Source organism: Podarcis liolepis (assembly GCF_965112155.1).
Source record: "Podarcis liolepis genome assembly, chromosome: 11".
NCBI classification, from domain to species: domain Eukaryota; kingdom Metazoa; phylum Chordata; class Lepidosauria; order Squamata; family Lacertidae; genus Podarcis; species Podarcis liolepis.
The window spans coordinates 21,658,044-21,671,880 of record NC_139565.1 but is presented as its reverse complement, the minus strand read 5'-3'; the positions used below and the strand labels follow the sequence as shown (position 1 = coordinate 21,671,880).

Below are 13,837 nucleotides of genomic sequence, written 5' to 3'. Positions count from 1 at the left end.
CTCAGGGAAGCTTGCCTGACATTAACATTCAGCACCAGGCAAAGACAATTTTATTATTTTAGTCCTTTTACTGTGTGTTTTTTTAAATTCTGTTTTGTATGCCTCCCTGGAAGATTTGCTGAAGAGTGGTGTATACCTCTTTCAAACAAATAAATACAACATCGATGCTGTTCTTGAGATACTGAAGGAACTACTTAACAACTTAGGTAAAAGGTAAAGTGACCCCTGACCATTAGGTTCAGTCGTGGCCGACTCTGGGGTTGCGGCGCTCATCTCACTTTATTGGCCGAGGGAGCCGGTGTACAGCTTCCGGGTCATGTGGCCAGCATGACTAAGCTGCTTCTGGCGAACCAGAGCAGCGCACGGAAATGCCGTTTACCTATTTATCTACTTGCACTTTGACGTACCTATTTATCTACTTGCACTTTGACGTGTTTTCAAACTGCTAGGTTGGCAGGAGCAGGGACCGAGCAACGGGAGCTCACCCCGTCACGGGGATTCGAACTGCCAACCTTCTAATTGGCAAGTCCTAGGCTCTGTGGTTTAACCCACAGCGCCACCCTCATCCCTACTTAACAACTTACACTTGGATAAACCAAAGTGCCCATTAGAGTAACTGACCTTAACTAAAAGGGCTTCAAGAATGAACAATGGAGGCTTTCATTAACCAATTAACTTTTTCCTCTGTCCTTAAAATTAGCAACAACCTTACACACTTACCTAGGAGTAAGCCCCATTGATCTCCATGGTGCTTATGTCTGAGTAGACATCACTGTTTGTTGATAATCAATGGACGTACCATGCAATGTCTACACAGATGTCAATACCTGCTACCAGACGTGTCTACTCAGAAGCAAGCCTCATTTAGGGCAATGGAACTTAGGCTTCCAGGTAAGTGGGACAGAACTGCACCCCAAATTGCAGAAAAACTTATTGCCTTAATTTAAACTAGAGAAAAATTTGACCCAAAGTGCTCTTTCCTCGCCGAAAAGCTGTCATCTGAGCACTACAGCTGTGCAACCCTATTCTTTGCCCGTGGGATTCCTATTGAAATTAAGGGAAGCTGCATGACATCAGCGTTGTAGTGGATTCTGTCCTAAAGTCTACCTTAAAGAAAGCATTTCCCCCCAGCTGAGAAGATTAAAGAACCTAGTTGCTTAATTCATTTAAGCTGGGAGCTCAAGCCACTTCAACCAGAGTAGTGTAGGGAACTCTCACTGAAATGAAAGGTACTGAGTGTAGCAAAAGTACAGACAGAACAGATGAAGCTAAAGCTCCCTGTTGAGAAGCATTAGAAAAGCTGGACTGGACGACTTTCAAGATTTGAGCATCTGTGATTGCGATCACACTGCATGCGAAAATAGCCAATCCAAGGTTGCAGCAACTGGCAAAAGATGGATATCATAGGAAGTGCCTAATCGCCCCTGCTTCAAAGGTGTGCCGTTTCAATTATGGGGACTATAAATTGGAATTGTGGACACACGCCCTCACTCTAATGTTTAATTAGAAAATGGAATAAAGACTGCAGCCTTATGATTAGCTGCCTGAGAGAGTGCACAACGGTGGGTGGGACTTCTAGTGAAGAACTTAGAAACCTGGCACTTGTCCCGCTGTAAAGTTGCACTTAAAAAAACAACAACTAATATTTGAGCTACCAAACAGCAAAATGTTGACAATATGGGTACCTTTTTAATGATAAGAGAAAAGAAAGGACAATTACAATGGCATCAACCGTTCCTGCCACAGCTATTTGTGGCTCAATATGCCCTGTTTCTTCACGCACAATCCACCAGGAAGCCTTATCGACATGAATGGGAGCACTGCAGGCTGTTATTAATGTCAACTGGGCTTGTACAGGGGAACTTCCAGGTGGAATGTGTCCTTTATTTCAAGGGATTTTCTGTAACACTACTAAGTGGCTTGAACATGCAGCTTAAATGAATTAAACATCAAAAGTACTTCCATACACTCTGTTGGAAGTGCGGAATGGTGAATAATGTAAAGCACATAGGTCATCTCCTATCACCATCATCTCATCTAGCTTAAAACTCCCCAGTCTTGTTCTCCAGCACACCCAAAGTTTATACGCTCACATTTGTTCTGTATGGTTTTCTTGAGTCACTGGGCAGCCGAAACCCAATTTTAAAATTTTATTATTTTGCTTTCTGCCTGTGTGTGTGATAAGCTTTTAATTATAGGGCCAGAGTTTTTATTGCAAGTTGCTGCGCTCCAGCTGGAAGCAGTTACACTGCAGCCGCTCCCCTCCCTCGCCACCACAGGAAGAATGATTTCCAAGGCCTTACCCTTCTTGTCCTGGTGATTATGGGATGAGACGGCCACATAGGGGTTTGTGTTTTCAGACGAGCCAACCGGATCCTTCCAATCGAGCATGCGGCCCCTAGCGTCATAGCCCTGTTGGGCTGGAGAGTCTGAAGTGGTAGTGCTGGGAACAAGGGAACTGGAGTGTCCTGTTTGCATCATAAATATAGTTAGGGAAAGGGAGAAGAAGAAGCCTGACATCAAGCAACATTTCCAAAGGCATTTCCTTGAAGGGTGTGCATTATTTGAACCTTCAGGGTCAATGAAAGAACATACACCTTTCTGAGTCCACAGATCCCTTAACCAACTACATTCTTTCTGCGGCACCCCTGTGGGGCTCAGGAGCCCAGTTGTGTCACCCCTTGCCTGCAGAGCTGGCAGCCTCTCACCCTTTTTCAAACATGCTCCCCTGTGGAGTGTTCCCTCAGCCACCTCGCATCTCCCCTCCTCCTTGGGAGTCCTCCGGGCAGCTGCCGCAGCAACCCCTGGTCTCTGAGTCACCTCAGCTCCTGGCAACCAGCACCCCCTGGCCAGCCCCAGAGGCACCATTTGCCTGGGGAGTTTGTAGCCAGGGCTGCTGCAACAAACAGCTGTGCAAGCCTTTGGGAGGCAGAGACACGAGAGGGCATCAGGGGAGGGAGGGAAGGAAAGAGGGACAGAGGCCAGTGTTGCCTGCAACACCCCTGACCATCATTCAAGACACCCCAAGGTGCCCAGGGACACTGGTTGAAAACAACTGACATACATTATTAAAAGTCAAAGAGTTGCACATGTATTTTCAGCAAGCTGTGATCCAACACCTGAGAAGAGTGGCAGGATTATCTACAGCAGCCTTTGCCAACCTGGTTTCCTCCAGCTGGCGCGGATGGGAAACGTAGTCCAAAATATGTGGAGGGCACCAGGATGGCAAAAGCTAATCCTTGAGCAAGGAGGGTTAGCTGAAAATTGCTGCCAAGGTTAAGGAGATCTTTGTGATTTGTGTCTCCTGCAGTTTCCACAATGGAACTTTATTTATGAAAAGCAAAACACCAGCCATGGTGGTTGGATAATTTGAAAAGAGAGAGAGAGAGATGAGAAAAATAATCAAATGCAAAAGCAGAAAAAGATGAAGACAAACCATAAAAAAAAGATTTTACCAGTCTCTTATTGAAAGCAAAAATGAAGTGTTGTCACAAGCCTTTCTAGGATATGAATTCTAGTGTTGCAAAGGAGGTTTCCTTATATCAGGCCATAGTATTTTGCTCACTTAGCCCAGTGTGCTTCACTCTAACAGCAGCTCTCCAAGGACTCAGAAAGAGACTGGGAGGTATTTTTTGTGCTCTCTGTTGCCAAACAGTCTCACTTCAAAAACGAATGAAATGTGGAGGAAGATTGCTCCAAAAGATCTCGGAAAATCTGTGATGGGATATAGGAGATTCCAGTGATTTGCTATGGGTCTGGTTGTCACCAAGCAATAACTAGATAATACTCCTTCTGGAATTTTGGGATTAAGTCTCCTCTCTTGGCCACTCATACTAGAAAGTAAACAGGTGCATTTGTACCCATTAAATCTTCCTGCAGGCTTTCCTAGGCACCCTTCCATTTAGAGTACACGGCAGCAGCCAATCTGAGAACTTACACTGGCATGTACAAAAGAGCAGGTTCCCAACTTTCCAGGAGGCTGGAACAGGGAACTCAAAAGGTCATGCAATTGAAAAAAAGATTATCCTAGCCATCAAAGCTACATGGAATTCCAGAAGCACATGGGTCCTGGACCACAGCCTGGCGGGAAACTGTTTGTTTGGGGATCATAAGCCTTTGTACAGGACAGGCAGAATTCCCATCCCCAAGTCACTTGGGCCAACAGAACCTGCCTCTGAGGCAGGCAAAGGGAATTTCCAGCCCATGGGGAATTTTTGGCCTGCGAGGCTGTTTCAGCCAAGCCACGTTCATCATTGCTGTTGACATGCAAACTTGGTCCACAGGTGTGTGTGTGTGTGTGTATAAGGATCAAGCCCACTGACCAGATCCAGTTCCTCACACCTATGCTAAGGGACGATCAGGAAGTGGTAGCACAGCCAGGAGCACCACGGGCTCAAAAAATCTGGTGGGGGAAGGCTATATACTGTGTGGGGAGAAGAAAAGGAGCAGGGAGGGTCAGCAGGGGAAGGAGAGGACTCGGAGGATGTGTTTGCCTTGAGTAGGGACTACTCAATGCAGCAGAATGAAAGAGGTGGGAGTTGTTGTTCTCAGCCACATGAAGACTGCAAGGTGGCTTAGGAACTCATGCCACCCCTTATATATTATGCTCTCGTACTTGTAACTAGTTTGCAGGAAAGCAGGTCAGATTCAGTGTTTTACTGTGGCTGGAGCTATCAGTTGCAACAGCTAATCATTAACATGATTAATTTATAGGAATGTACCCCAGGCTGGAGAATTGCACTGACATGGGCACTGCATTATTCTTTATCTATCATGACAGGGAGTGCAGTTCCACCAGTGCCCATTAATAATGAAAACTTAGGAGTTGCCTTAAGGATTTCCAAAAGAATTCTTTAAAATTTATATTCTTTGAAAATAATAATTCCTTTAATTGGAGCGGGGTAGAGGAGGGGGGGGAAACCCCACCCATTTGTTTTCTTGGCATTTGGGAATATAGCAGGGTGCCTAAACGTGTCTACAGAGAAGGAAAATCTCTGGAGATCTTGATATCAGCATGTTTCATACACTGCTTGCTTTGAATGTAGATAAAATCGGTGGAAACATATTTGGCTTCTGTAATTGGGACTGCTGCAAAAAATAAAATAAAAGAGATACTCCCTAGCAACATGGTCATCTATAAGCAGTAACCGCCCCCCCCCAACACTGAGGCAGTGAATAGCCATGGAAATTTATATCTCGAGTTTTTCATGCTCATTCCCTGCAATTAGAGGACTACTGATATATCTCCTCCCCTGGGCAGCCCAACCTTCTGTTTACTTTTGTACATCACAAAAACTTGTTCAACTTGACCAGGAATGCAGTTCTCAGCACAATAAAGCAATTAGTTGTATCTAAAGGTATTAGGACTAGAAGGAACCATTGCCAAATAGCAGTTGCATTTCATGCTTTGATTTAATATGCATTTTCCACCCACATCCCAGTACAGATACTTTTCAGTTTAGATGCGTTCAGAGGGGCCATTTTATGGTTAAGCTGTACGTATGGTTAAGGAAAACCTTTTCTTAATACGGTAATCTAGGGAAAATATTTGCCCAGGGGACACATTCTCTCTGCAGTAAGTGTTCCCAAACCATATGCTTCAACTATGTGGAGAACTCATTGATAATGGAAAGCTGTAACCATGTTAAAAAAATAATAATTAATGGGTACCAGATGGTAGTAGGGCAAGAAAGTGTTTCACTGAAATGTCAAAAATCAGCCTATTCACTCCGTTACTAATATGTTAGTCTACTGCACACTGAGAAATGATTTGCTACATGTAATCAAGATAAATTCTCTTTCACCTCGGTTTGAGAGGTGAACAAATGCCAAAAAAACCAGAGCATACTATTCTTTCCCACCAGGTCTTGAAATTTCTAGCTGGTTACACTTTGGACTTGCTAGCTGGGACAGCAAACAACCTCTTTTGCCAATACTTACCCCCTTGGAGCTCTAGCCTAGCCCAAAGTTGTGCCACATTCATTGCCTATCTGCATTCTGATACAGGATATGAAGAACCGCCATTTGCTAAGCCAGTTCAATGATCCATTGAGATAACTGCCGACAAGGCAGAGAGTTTGGTTTCCCAAGGATCTCAGACAACTGTATTTCCTAGGACAGTTATGTGAATTCTTATTTGGCCCCGGATATGAAAAGTATATATCTTTACTAAGCTGTGCTTTCCTATTCTTTAGAATGTGTTGCCATTCTTTTAGATAGCAGAATGGCTCACTGCAAAACTGTAAATTGAAGGCAATGGGGATACTTGAGGTTATGGTCACGATAGCGTGGAGTCCTTAGTATTCTTTTTTTAAAAAGCAAAAACAAAACACCCACCTGTGTAATATCTAGACTACAGGAAAACCAGATATATACAATCAAGTACAGAAGATGCCTTCCGTTTAATTTCTCAGAAGGAAAAATATATTCTGCAAAAATGGTTTTTTTTACTATATTTTGAAAGTTTACTAAACAGTGTGCTTGAATCACCACCAGCATAGCATTATTTTTCAAACCAGTTTTTTCAGCTTCAATTTTAAAACTGTAATTCTTTTGGGTTTTAAAATTGAGCCTGATTTAAAAAATACGCATCTTGCCAAGATACCACATTCACGATTTGTAAAACTTTTGTCATTGTAATAACAGTATACAAAGAAGAGAAATTGGATGCAAACAGAAGACTTCACGGAAAGGATCTTGAAAATGTTAAGACGGGTTATCAATTTGTTCTAAGAGATGGCAGATATTAAAATGCTCTACACACTCTTCAGTTATGCGACTAGAGAACAACCTAGTAAGACAATGAATGGGGAAAGTTAAAGCAACACCACAAAGGGAGACAGGATGTGGCAGCAGCAAAATGAGGGCCTCATTCTCTAAGACTGATGCATATGAGAGTAAAATTTTACAGGAAGAAAGCCTGTTTTGTTCTCCCCTTTCCCTGTGCCATGTGTATTTGACTTTTTGGCAGAACAGGTGCTTGACATGGTTGGTATGATTATTTTGGATATGGGAAACAATTGTGCATGAAAAGGTCAGATGCTTAAGTCTTTTCAATTTTATCACCTGTTATGTAAATTATTGCAGGAGTTTATCTGTCACGGCAGATAAGAGAGGGGAAAAACAACAACCCAGAGACTGAACTGGCAAAAAAATAAAAATAAAAAGCAGCAAGGAAGTGAAGAAAACCATTCATTTCCTTGGCAATTGGGAGCATATTAGGCATCTTCCTCTGTCACCCACAGAGATATCCTACTGTGCATTTTCGGAAGTGGCAGTGTGCAGATCCACTGATGAAACAAGCACATCCACCGCTTTGCCATTTTGCCGTAGGCAGAGCAGAATGCTCCTACGTTTTCTTACTATTGACTACAATGTGAAGAAATTAACTACGCCATCCCCCATGGTGGATGCAGCACTCCGTGGGAGTGCTCGGGAAGCAAAGGAGCTCTGGATGAGGCCTATCCATGCTCCATTTTCCCCTGATTGACTGGCAAGACATTGCCAGTGGAACATCTATTCCACCAGAGCTTTATTTGGGTGGGGTGATTTCTAGCAGCATTATATATCATCACATACGCATGTGCAGGCCCATGGGATGGGGTGTTTTATTGTTTGCTGTTAATTAAAGGTAAAGGGACCCCTGACAATTAAGTCCAGTCGCGGACGACTCTAGGGTTGTGGCACTCATCTCACTTTAAAGACTGAGGGAGCTGGCGTTTGTCTGCTACCACAGACAGTTTTTCCGGGTCATGTGGGCAGCATGACTAAGCCGCTTCTGGCGAACCAGAGCAGTGCACCGAAATGCCATTTACCTTCCCGCTGGAGTGGTACCTATTTATCTACTTGCACTGCGTGCTTTCAAACTGCTAGGTGGGCAGGAGCAGGGACCGAACAACAGGAGCTCACCCCCATCGCGGGGATTTGAACCGCTAACCTTTCAGTTGGCAAGCCCAAGTGGTACAGTGGTTTAACCCACAGCGCCACCCGCGTCCCCCTTTGCCATTAATTACGTTGTCAATTAAAATAAAATCTAATCTGTGGGTGGCTTGACACTCACTCTGCCACACTGCACACAGTAATCACAATAGCAACCAGTATGCTGTATGGGAGGAAATGTTGCATCCTCCCAGTTACAAAATATTACATTCTGATCACAATAATGATTTCCCTGGAACTGAAGAGCACCTTTTTGACAATCCGGAAGCTTGCCTATTATGCACAACAGAATATTATGTTGCCTGTTTCCTCCAAGTACTGCTTAAACTTCGGTCCTTCTAATGGAATTTCATTTAAATGTGAGGGATTTCCACCCAAGGAAATATATTTCAGCAGAAAGCAGCCTCTATCAAAACATGTTTTAGTATCAGCTAGGAAAATTTGCCAGGCCATAAGTGTCAATGCTTATTGCTTTGGTTGATGGAAGGCAAAGACTTTAAAAGCTATGGGGTAGTGCTTAAATTATAATTTTGATTCTTGTCAACGCTATGATAGGGGGAGATCATGTGCCTTTCTCTTTTCCAAAACCCAACATCATTTCCAATAATGCTTCAGTTGATGCTATGTGTTTGGATGTATAACATGAAAAACATTTTCTCTCCTCATTTACAGAGTGGAAGTTCCGTATTAAAATGAAATACTGCCTCCCCATGCAAAACAAAGGTCAGATATCTCCCCATGGGTCTTCCTGTGTTTTCATTATTATACTAGGACACAAATGTTGTTTGCAAATATTGTAACCCCAGATGGAAAACAAGTTTAGGAAAAAATAACATTGGTTTGCTTTACTAATAAAAGGGCTGACTCTTACAATTATTTATGTGTAAAAGATTTTTGATTCTGTTAGGTACATGTGCATTTTGAAAGTCAAGTTCTGCTTCACCTGCTACACAGTAAGGGCAGAAGTGGAATCTAAGAAAGAAACATCATGTTTCTTTCGTAACGTAAGAATTCCTCATCTGCTATTCCAATTCTTCTCTGTGAATTTTCCCCAGTTTGTTATCTCCCTGCCCCCAGCCAGGTGCACTTCCAGGGTCAGAATATGGTGTGTGTGTGTGTGTGTGTGTGTGAGAGAGAGAGAGAGAGAGAGAGAGAGAACGAACCAGTGACTGAGGAGAAGATTAAGCACCCCATATTTCTGCCCATTGATCCTCTACTGATAGTGTTGCCCACTGATCTATTTTTGCTCCCTTGGCAAACATGGGCTTGGGACCATATGTTTGCCAATGCAGCATCTACTTCTTGTGCTTTTCATGGCTGAAAAATGACAACTGTTGTCCATACGTTGAGGGAAAATTGGCCCCAACACAATGGAGAACTTCAGCTGGATTTCTTTGGCTCTCTTGGCCAACCACAGAACCAGGCAGAGGGCCTTTTCGGTAGTTGTCCCTGCCCTGTGGAAGATGTCAAACAGATAAACAGCTGTGTGGTTTTTAAAATACATCTGAAGGCAGCCCTGCTCAGGGAAGTTCTTAGTGTCTGATGTTTTATTGTGCTTTTACTGTTTTTTGTTGGGAGCCGCCTAGAGTAGCTGGGGGAACCCAGTCAGATGAGCAGCATATTTATTTTTATCATCATCATCTGGTAGCTGAGTATTTAAGTCAGGACTTCCCACTCTTCAGCCTTCCTTCCTTGAGTAGGAGATACAAAATTTGTCGCCAGTGCTTCATTTTGGGATGGAGGCCTGATGTGCCCTTCCCAATTTAGCCATGCTTTAACTGTCTGCGCATTTTGATTTTGTATAATATGGGTGGTATTCAAAACTAGTCTTACTCAGAATAGACTCACTGGAGTTAATGATCGTGATTAACGTAGGTCCATTAATTTAAATAGGTCTCCTCTGAGCAGGGCTTAAACTGAATACCACCCTACAACCTTTTGGACCAAATGTTACATATCTCAATTTGTATTGAGTACATAACCATGATGCTCTTCATACTAGATGGCATAAACTTGACTACGAAGCTTGGTCACTTTATGCACAAAAATATACTTCAGGTTTTAATACCCTTTTGCCTAGAAGTTGTTCCTCTCTCCTATAATTTCCTTTTCCAAAGTTCTGCATGTGAATAGTTTAAGCATGTGAATTTACATGACATTTGGCTTTAGCTCGCATTAAGCTTATTTCAAGGGTTTCTGTGGATGAGGAAAGACTGAAATAACTGTGCTAGAGTAAGATAAATGAATCTTGTATCAGTTTAGTGAACTAGGCCCCAAAATGAAACGGACTACATCTACTTTGGAATGGAAACTACGAACTACTACCACAAGGATTTGAGGAAGAGTAATTTAAAAAAAAAACCAAAACAAAACTCCAAAACTGACCATACACTGTAGTGTAAGACATTTCATGATCTGATGAAGTAGTTGAAATGTCTATGAAGAAAAGTAAATAAGGGCAAAACATTAAAACAATAAAAACATGGAAATATTTGACAAGATTGTAAAATATATGATTCCTCCAAAATTGATCTGCACAGACAGGTATTAAAACAATGTGGAAGGGGAACTTCCTTACCATTCAGTGCTACGAACGAATCTGGAAAAAAAAAAGAGAAAGGAGAGGGAGGGGAAAGGGGAAAAAATTATTTCTAATATCGTTCTAAGTTGTCTTGTCCACAAAACCTCACATACATCCTTACTGCTATTCATGTGTATAGTGTCACTCTCTATTTGTGCTGATTCTCTCATATGGTTTTATCATATTGATAGTTGAATCTTGCCTTAAGTAAAAACTTGTTTTTTATTCTTGCATAGAGAAACATGGGGTTCTTGGATGCCAAAAGGAGATAGGAGTTCTATTTGTGCATGGGGAGGTAGGTGAGAAGAATGACATCTCAACCACCTTTGGGGAAGGGATTTGGGGGGGGGGCTCATAGGAAAACCAGGAACAACCCTCCCTATGGTCAAGTGAAAGTGCCTTTGGAGAGTGCAAAGGAAAGTCTGCATTCAAGCCGTGGCATAATCTTCTTGGATCAATATTTAAACACTCTCTTTGGTACTGCACAGCTATTGTACACTGTAGTTTTGATTATAAAATTGCTGGTTTTTCTGAGAGATTTCAACCTCAAGAGTGGGGAAACTTTTTTAAAACAGAAAATAAAAAACCCCAACCAAAGCATATGGGTAACCAATTAGAGATTGGTTTGCAGAGTTTATTTATTATCAAGAGATCTTGACTAGTAACGATAATTTCTGTAGCCATGCAGTTCTCTTTGTATAACCCAGGGCACATTTCCGCTTGTCCCATAAATAGAAAGCATGGGTCCAAGCAATTTCCCCCTTGCCCTGTTCCTTTCCCAAGGAAATTCCATTCTTTAGTGCTCAACTGGAGGAAATGTCAGTCCTGAATTGCTGTTTGCTCTGACTGAGCACTAAAGAGCAGTTTTCTTTAGGGAAAAGCAGAGGCACAAAAGGAAGTGTGTATGAACCCCAAAGCTTAGTTTAAGAAGAAAGGGAACAAGTAATGTGCCAAACCATATGAGCGAATCATGATCGGAATAAAGGGAACGACAGGATTGGCAACAAAAATAAAGATAGGTTTGTGTGCTGCATCTTGGTGGGCCACCTAGGCTTTCAAAACAACTGGGACCCAGGCTTGAGGATATAACTAGCTGTATGCAAAAGGGTCGATCTCACCCAGGGTGCAAGACTGGTGCCTTTATAATAAACTTTGCCAATTAACTATCATGTCCTAGCTCCTTTGAGCCAGCATGACAAAACCAGAACCTGTCATGCTGCGGTAAGAAATTCATCTTAAAAATAATTAGTTGGTGTATAGCTAGATGGTTGAATTTCAAATGCTCTTTAGTAGTCTTACATTCAGTTTTGGTGGAATTCATAAAGAATAAATCTGGCATGCAATCTCTGTTCAGATTTATGTGCCAAATGAGAGTGAGGAATGCAATGAAAGATGCCATGGTCCCCAATTCCCAATTGTGAATTACCAGGAAATTATCATGTTCTCGTTGTAAACTATGGGATAAGTTTCACGTTGGAGGAGAGATAGGTGCAATCAAATTCATACACAGAGATGGCCCTATTACGTATTCAGTTGCAGCCTGGGATCATTCCTATGCATGGAAGCCTGCCTGTCCAGGGGGTATGACTAAAACTTTCTCAAGCTGGCAGAAAGGCTCCAAGATTCCTTGCCTTTGAACAGGTTGATGTGGAAGAGAGAAAAGCTCATGCATGGAAAGCAAACTGGATTGCAAGCTATAAACAAGGTGGCAAATGCAGAAGGACTGCATGACTCTGTTATGTACAATATGACCCAAACAGTAGTTTATATGGGCCTGTATATATTTATTTCAACAACTGACGTTGACGAGAAGAGATACATACAAACATGCGGGCTATTTGGCACTCATCTAACTGTACTAGATTTTAATCCACATAGTACTCAATATACAGTTGTACCTTGGTTTCTGAATGGAATCCGTTCCAGAAGTCCGTTTGACTTCCAAAAACGTTTGAAAACCAAGGCGTGGCTTTCAATTGGCTGCAGGAGCTTCCTGCACTCAATCGGAAGTTGCGGAAGCCGTGTCAGACATTCGGTTTCCAAGAAACTTTTGCAAACTGGAACACTCACTTCCAGGTTTACAGTGTTTGGGAGCCAAAATGTTCGAGTTGCAAGGCGTTCGAGAACCAAGGTACAACTGTGAATGTGGTTGATTTTAAATTCTGTGGGAGGGGAGGTTATTGGTTTGTTTTTGTTTTCATTTTATTATGTATTTCGTGTTCTCATCATGTATTTTTATGTTGTGAGTTGCCCTGTGATCTTCAGAGGAAGAGAGGTATACAAACAAACAACTAAAAATGGAGCTAGATTCCAGGGGAAATGCCTTTGCAATCCCACCCACAGGGAAGGATTTAGTGATGTGCCAGTGGTGCACATGGACGTTGCACAGAGCCATGGGGGCATCACCTCAAAGCTGGGTAAGTGGCCTTAAAAACCTGGGTTAAGTGAGGCGCAGGGATTTGGGAAAGAGGTGTGAGGACTCTGACAGGGTCTTTGAGCCCTAGTTAGCACTGTCCCAGCTTTGGGTAGAAGGGGAGGGCTCTAGGACCCTGCCAGAGCCCTTGTGTCTCCTTACTGGGCACTTCCTTACTTGGCTTTGGAAACGCAGTGCAAGGACTTGGGAGGGATGGGCAAATTTTGGCCTTGAACAGGATGCCATAATACCAAAGTTCACCGTCACTACCTGCCGCTGAACCCAATGGGTTTAGACTATACAGTCGTACCTTGGATCTCAAACGCCTTGGCTCCCGAACAAATCGGCTCCCAAACGATTGAAACCTGGAAGTGAGTGTTCCGGTTTTCGAACAATTTTTGGAAGCCAAACATCTGGTGCGGACAATCCTGCAGCCAATCAGAAGCCGCACCTTGGTTTTTGAAAGGTTCTGGGAGTCGAATAGACTCCCGGAATGCATTCTGTTCAAGAACCAAGGTATGACTGTACACGATTTTGATTTTAGGTGTCAGCACAGGAACATAACTTCCAAGTTAAGCCAACTATGAAGTATGATGTTTTGTTCTTAGTAATTCAAGAATGTAGGTCTCAACCCTAATGGCTTGTAAATTCAAGGCACATTCACCTCAGTACATTTACTCATAAAGGTGCAAGCTTCGCTGTTTTTATGATTGCAACTTTGCACCCCCTGAAGTCCTTTTTTGGGGGTGAAATTTTCTTTGAGATAACTATGTTCAGGATCCAAGAATTCAGTGTCTGGGCTCCTCTTGGAGGAAGGGCAGGGTAAAATTATAAATCACCACCACCACCATTACCCTCTTTGAGTAAATTTCCTGGAATTTACTTCCAAGTAAGCATATTTAGGA

At 42.6% G+C, this 13,837-nt stretch overlaps 1 protein-coding gene across 11 annotated transcripts in view; it reads right to left on the bottom strand.

Annotated features, from left to right (window-relative positions):
* The window catches only part of SEMA6A (semaphorin 6A), a 180,289-nt gene that overhangs the window by 23,553 nt on the left and 142,899 nt on the right, over nt 1-13,837 (bottom strand). For 3 of the 11 annotated variants that reach the window (XM_083464415.1, XM_083464419.1, XM_083464418.1), the window contains exons 17-19: nt 10,517-10,537; nt 10,324-10,374; nt 2,304-2,468 (exon numbers count right to left, since the gene is read on the bottom strand). The exons of 2 other annotated variants lie outside the window; for them this stretch is intronic. In XM_083464415.1, the coding sequence (XP_083320541.1) occupies nt 2,304-2,468; nt 10,324-10,374; nt 10,517-10,537 (237 nt within the window). The remainder of the gene's footprint in view (nt 1-2,303; nt 2,469-10,323; nt 10,375-10,516; nt 10,538-13,837) is intronic. 6 more of the 11 variants (XM_083464420.1, XM_083464421.1, XM_083464424.1 and 3 more) reach the window with 4 other exon arrangements.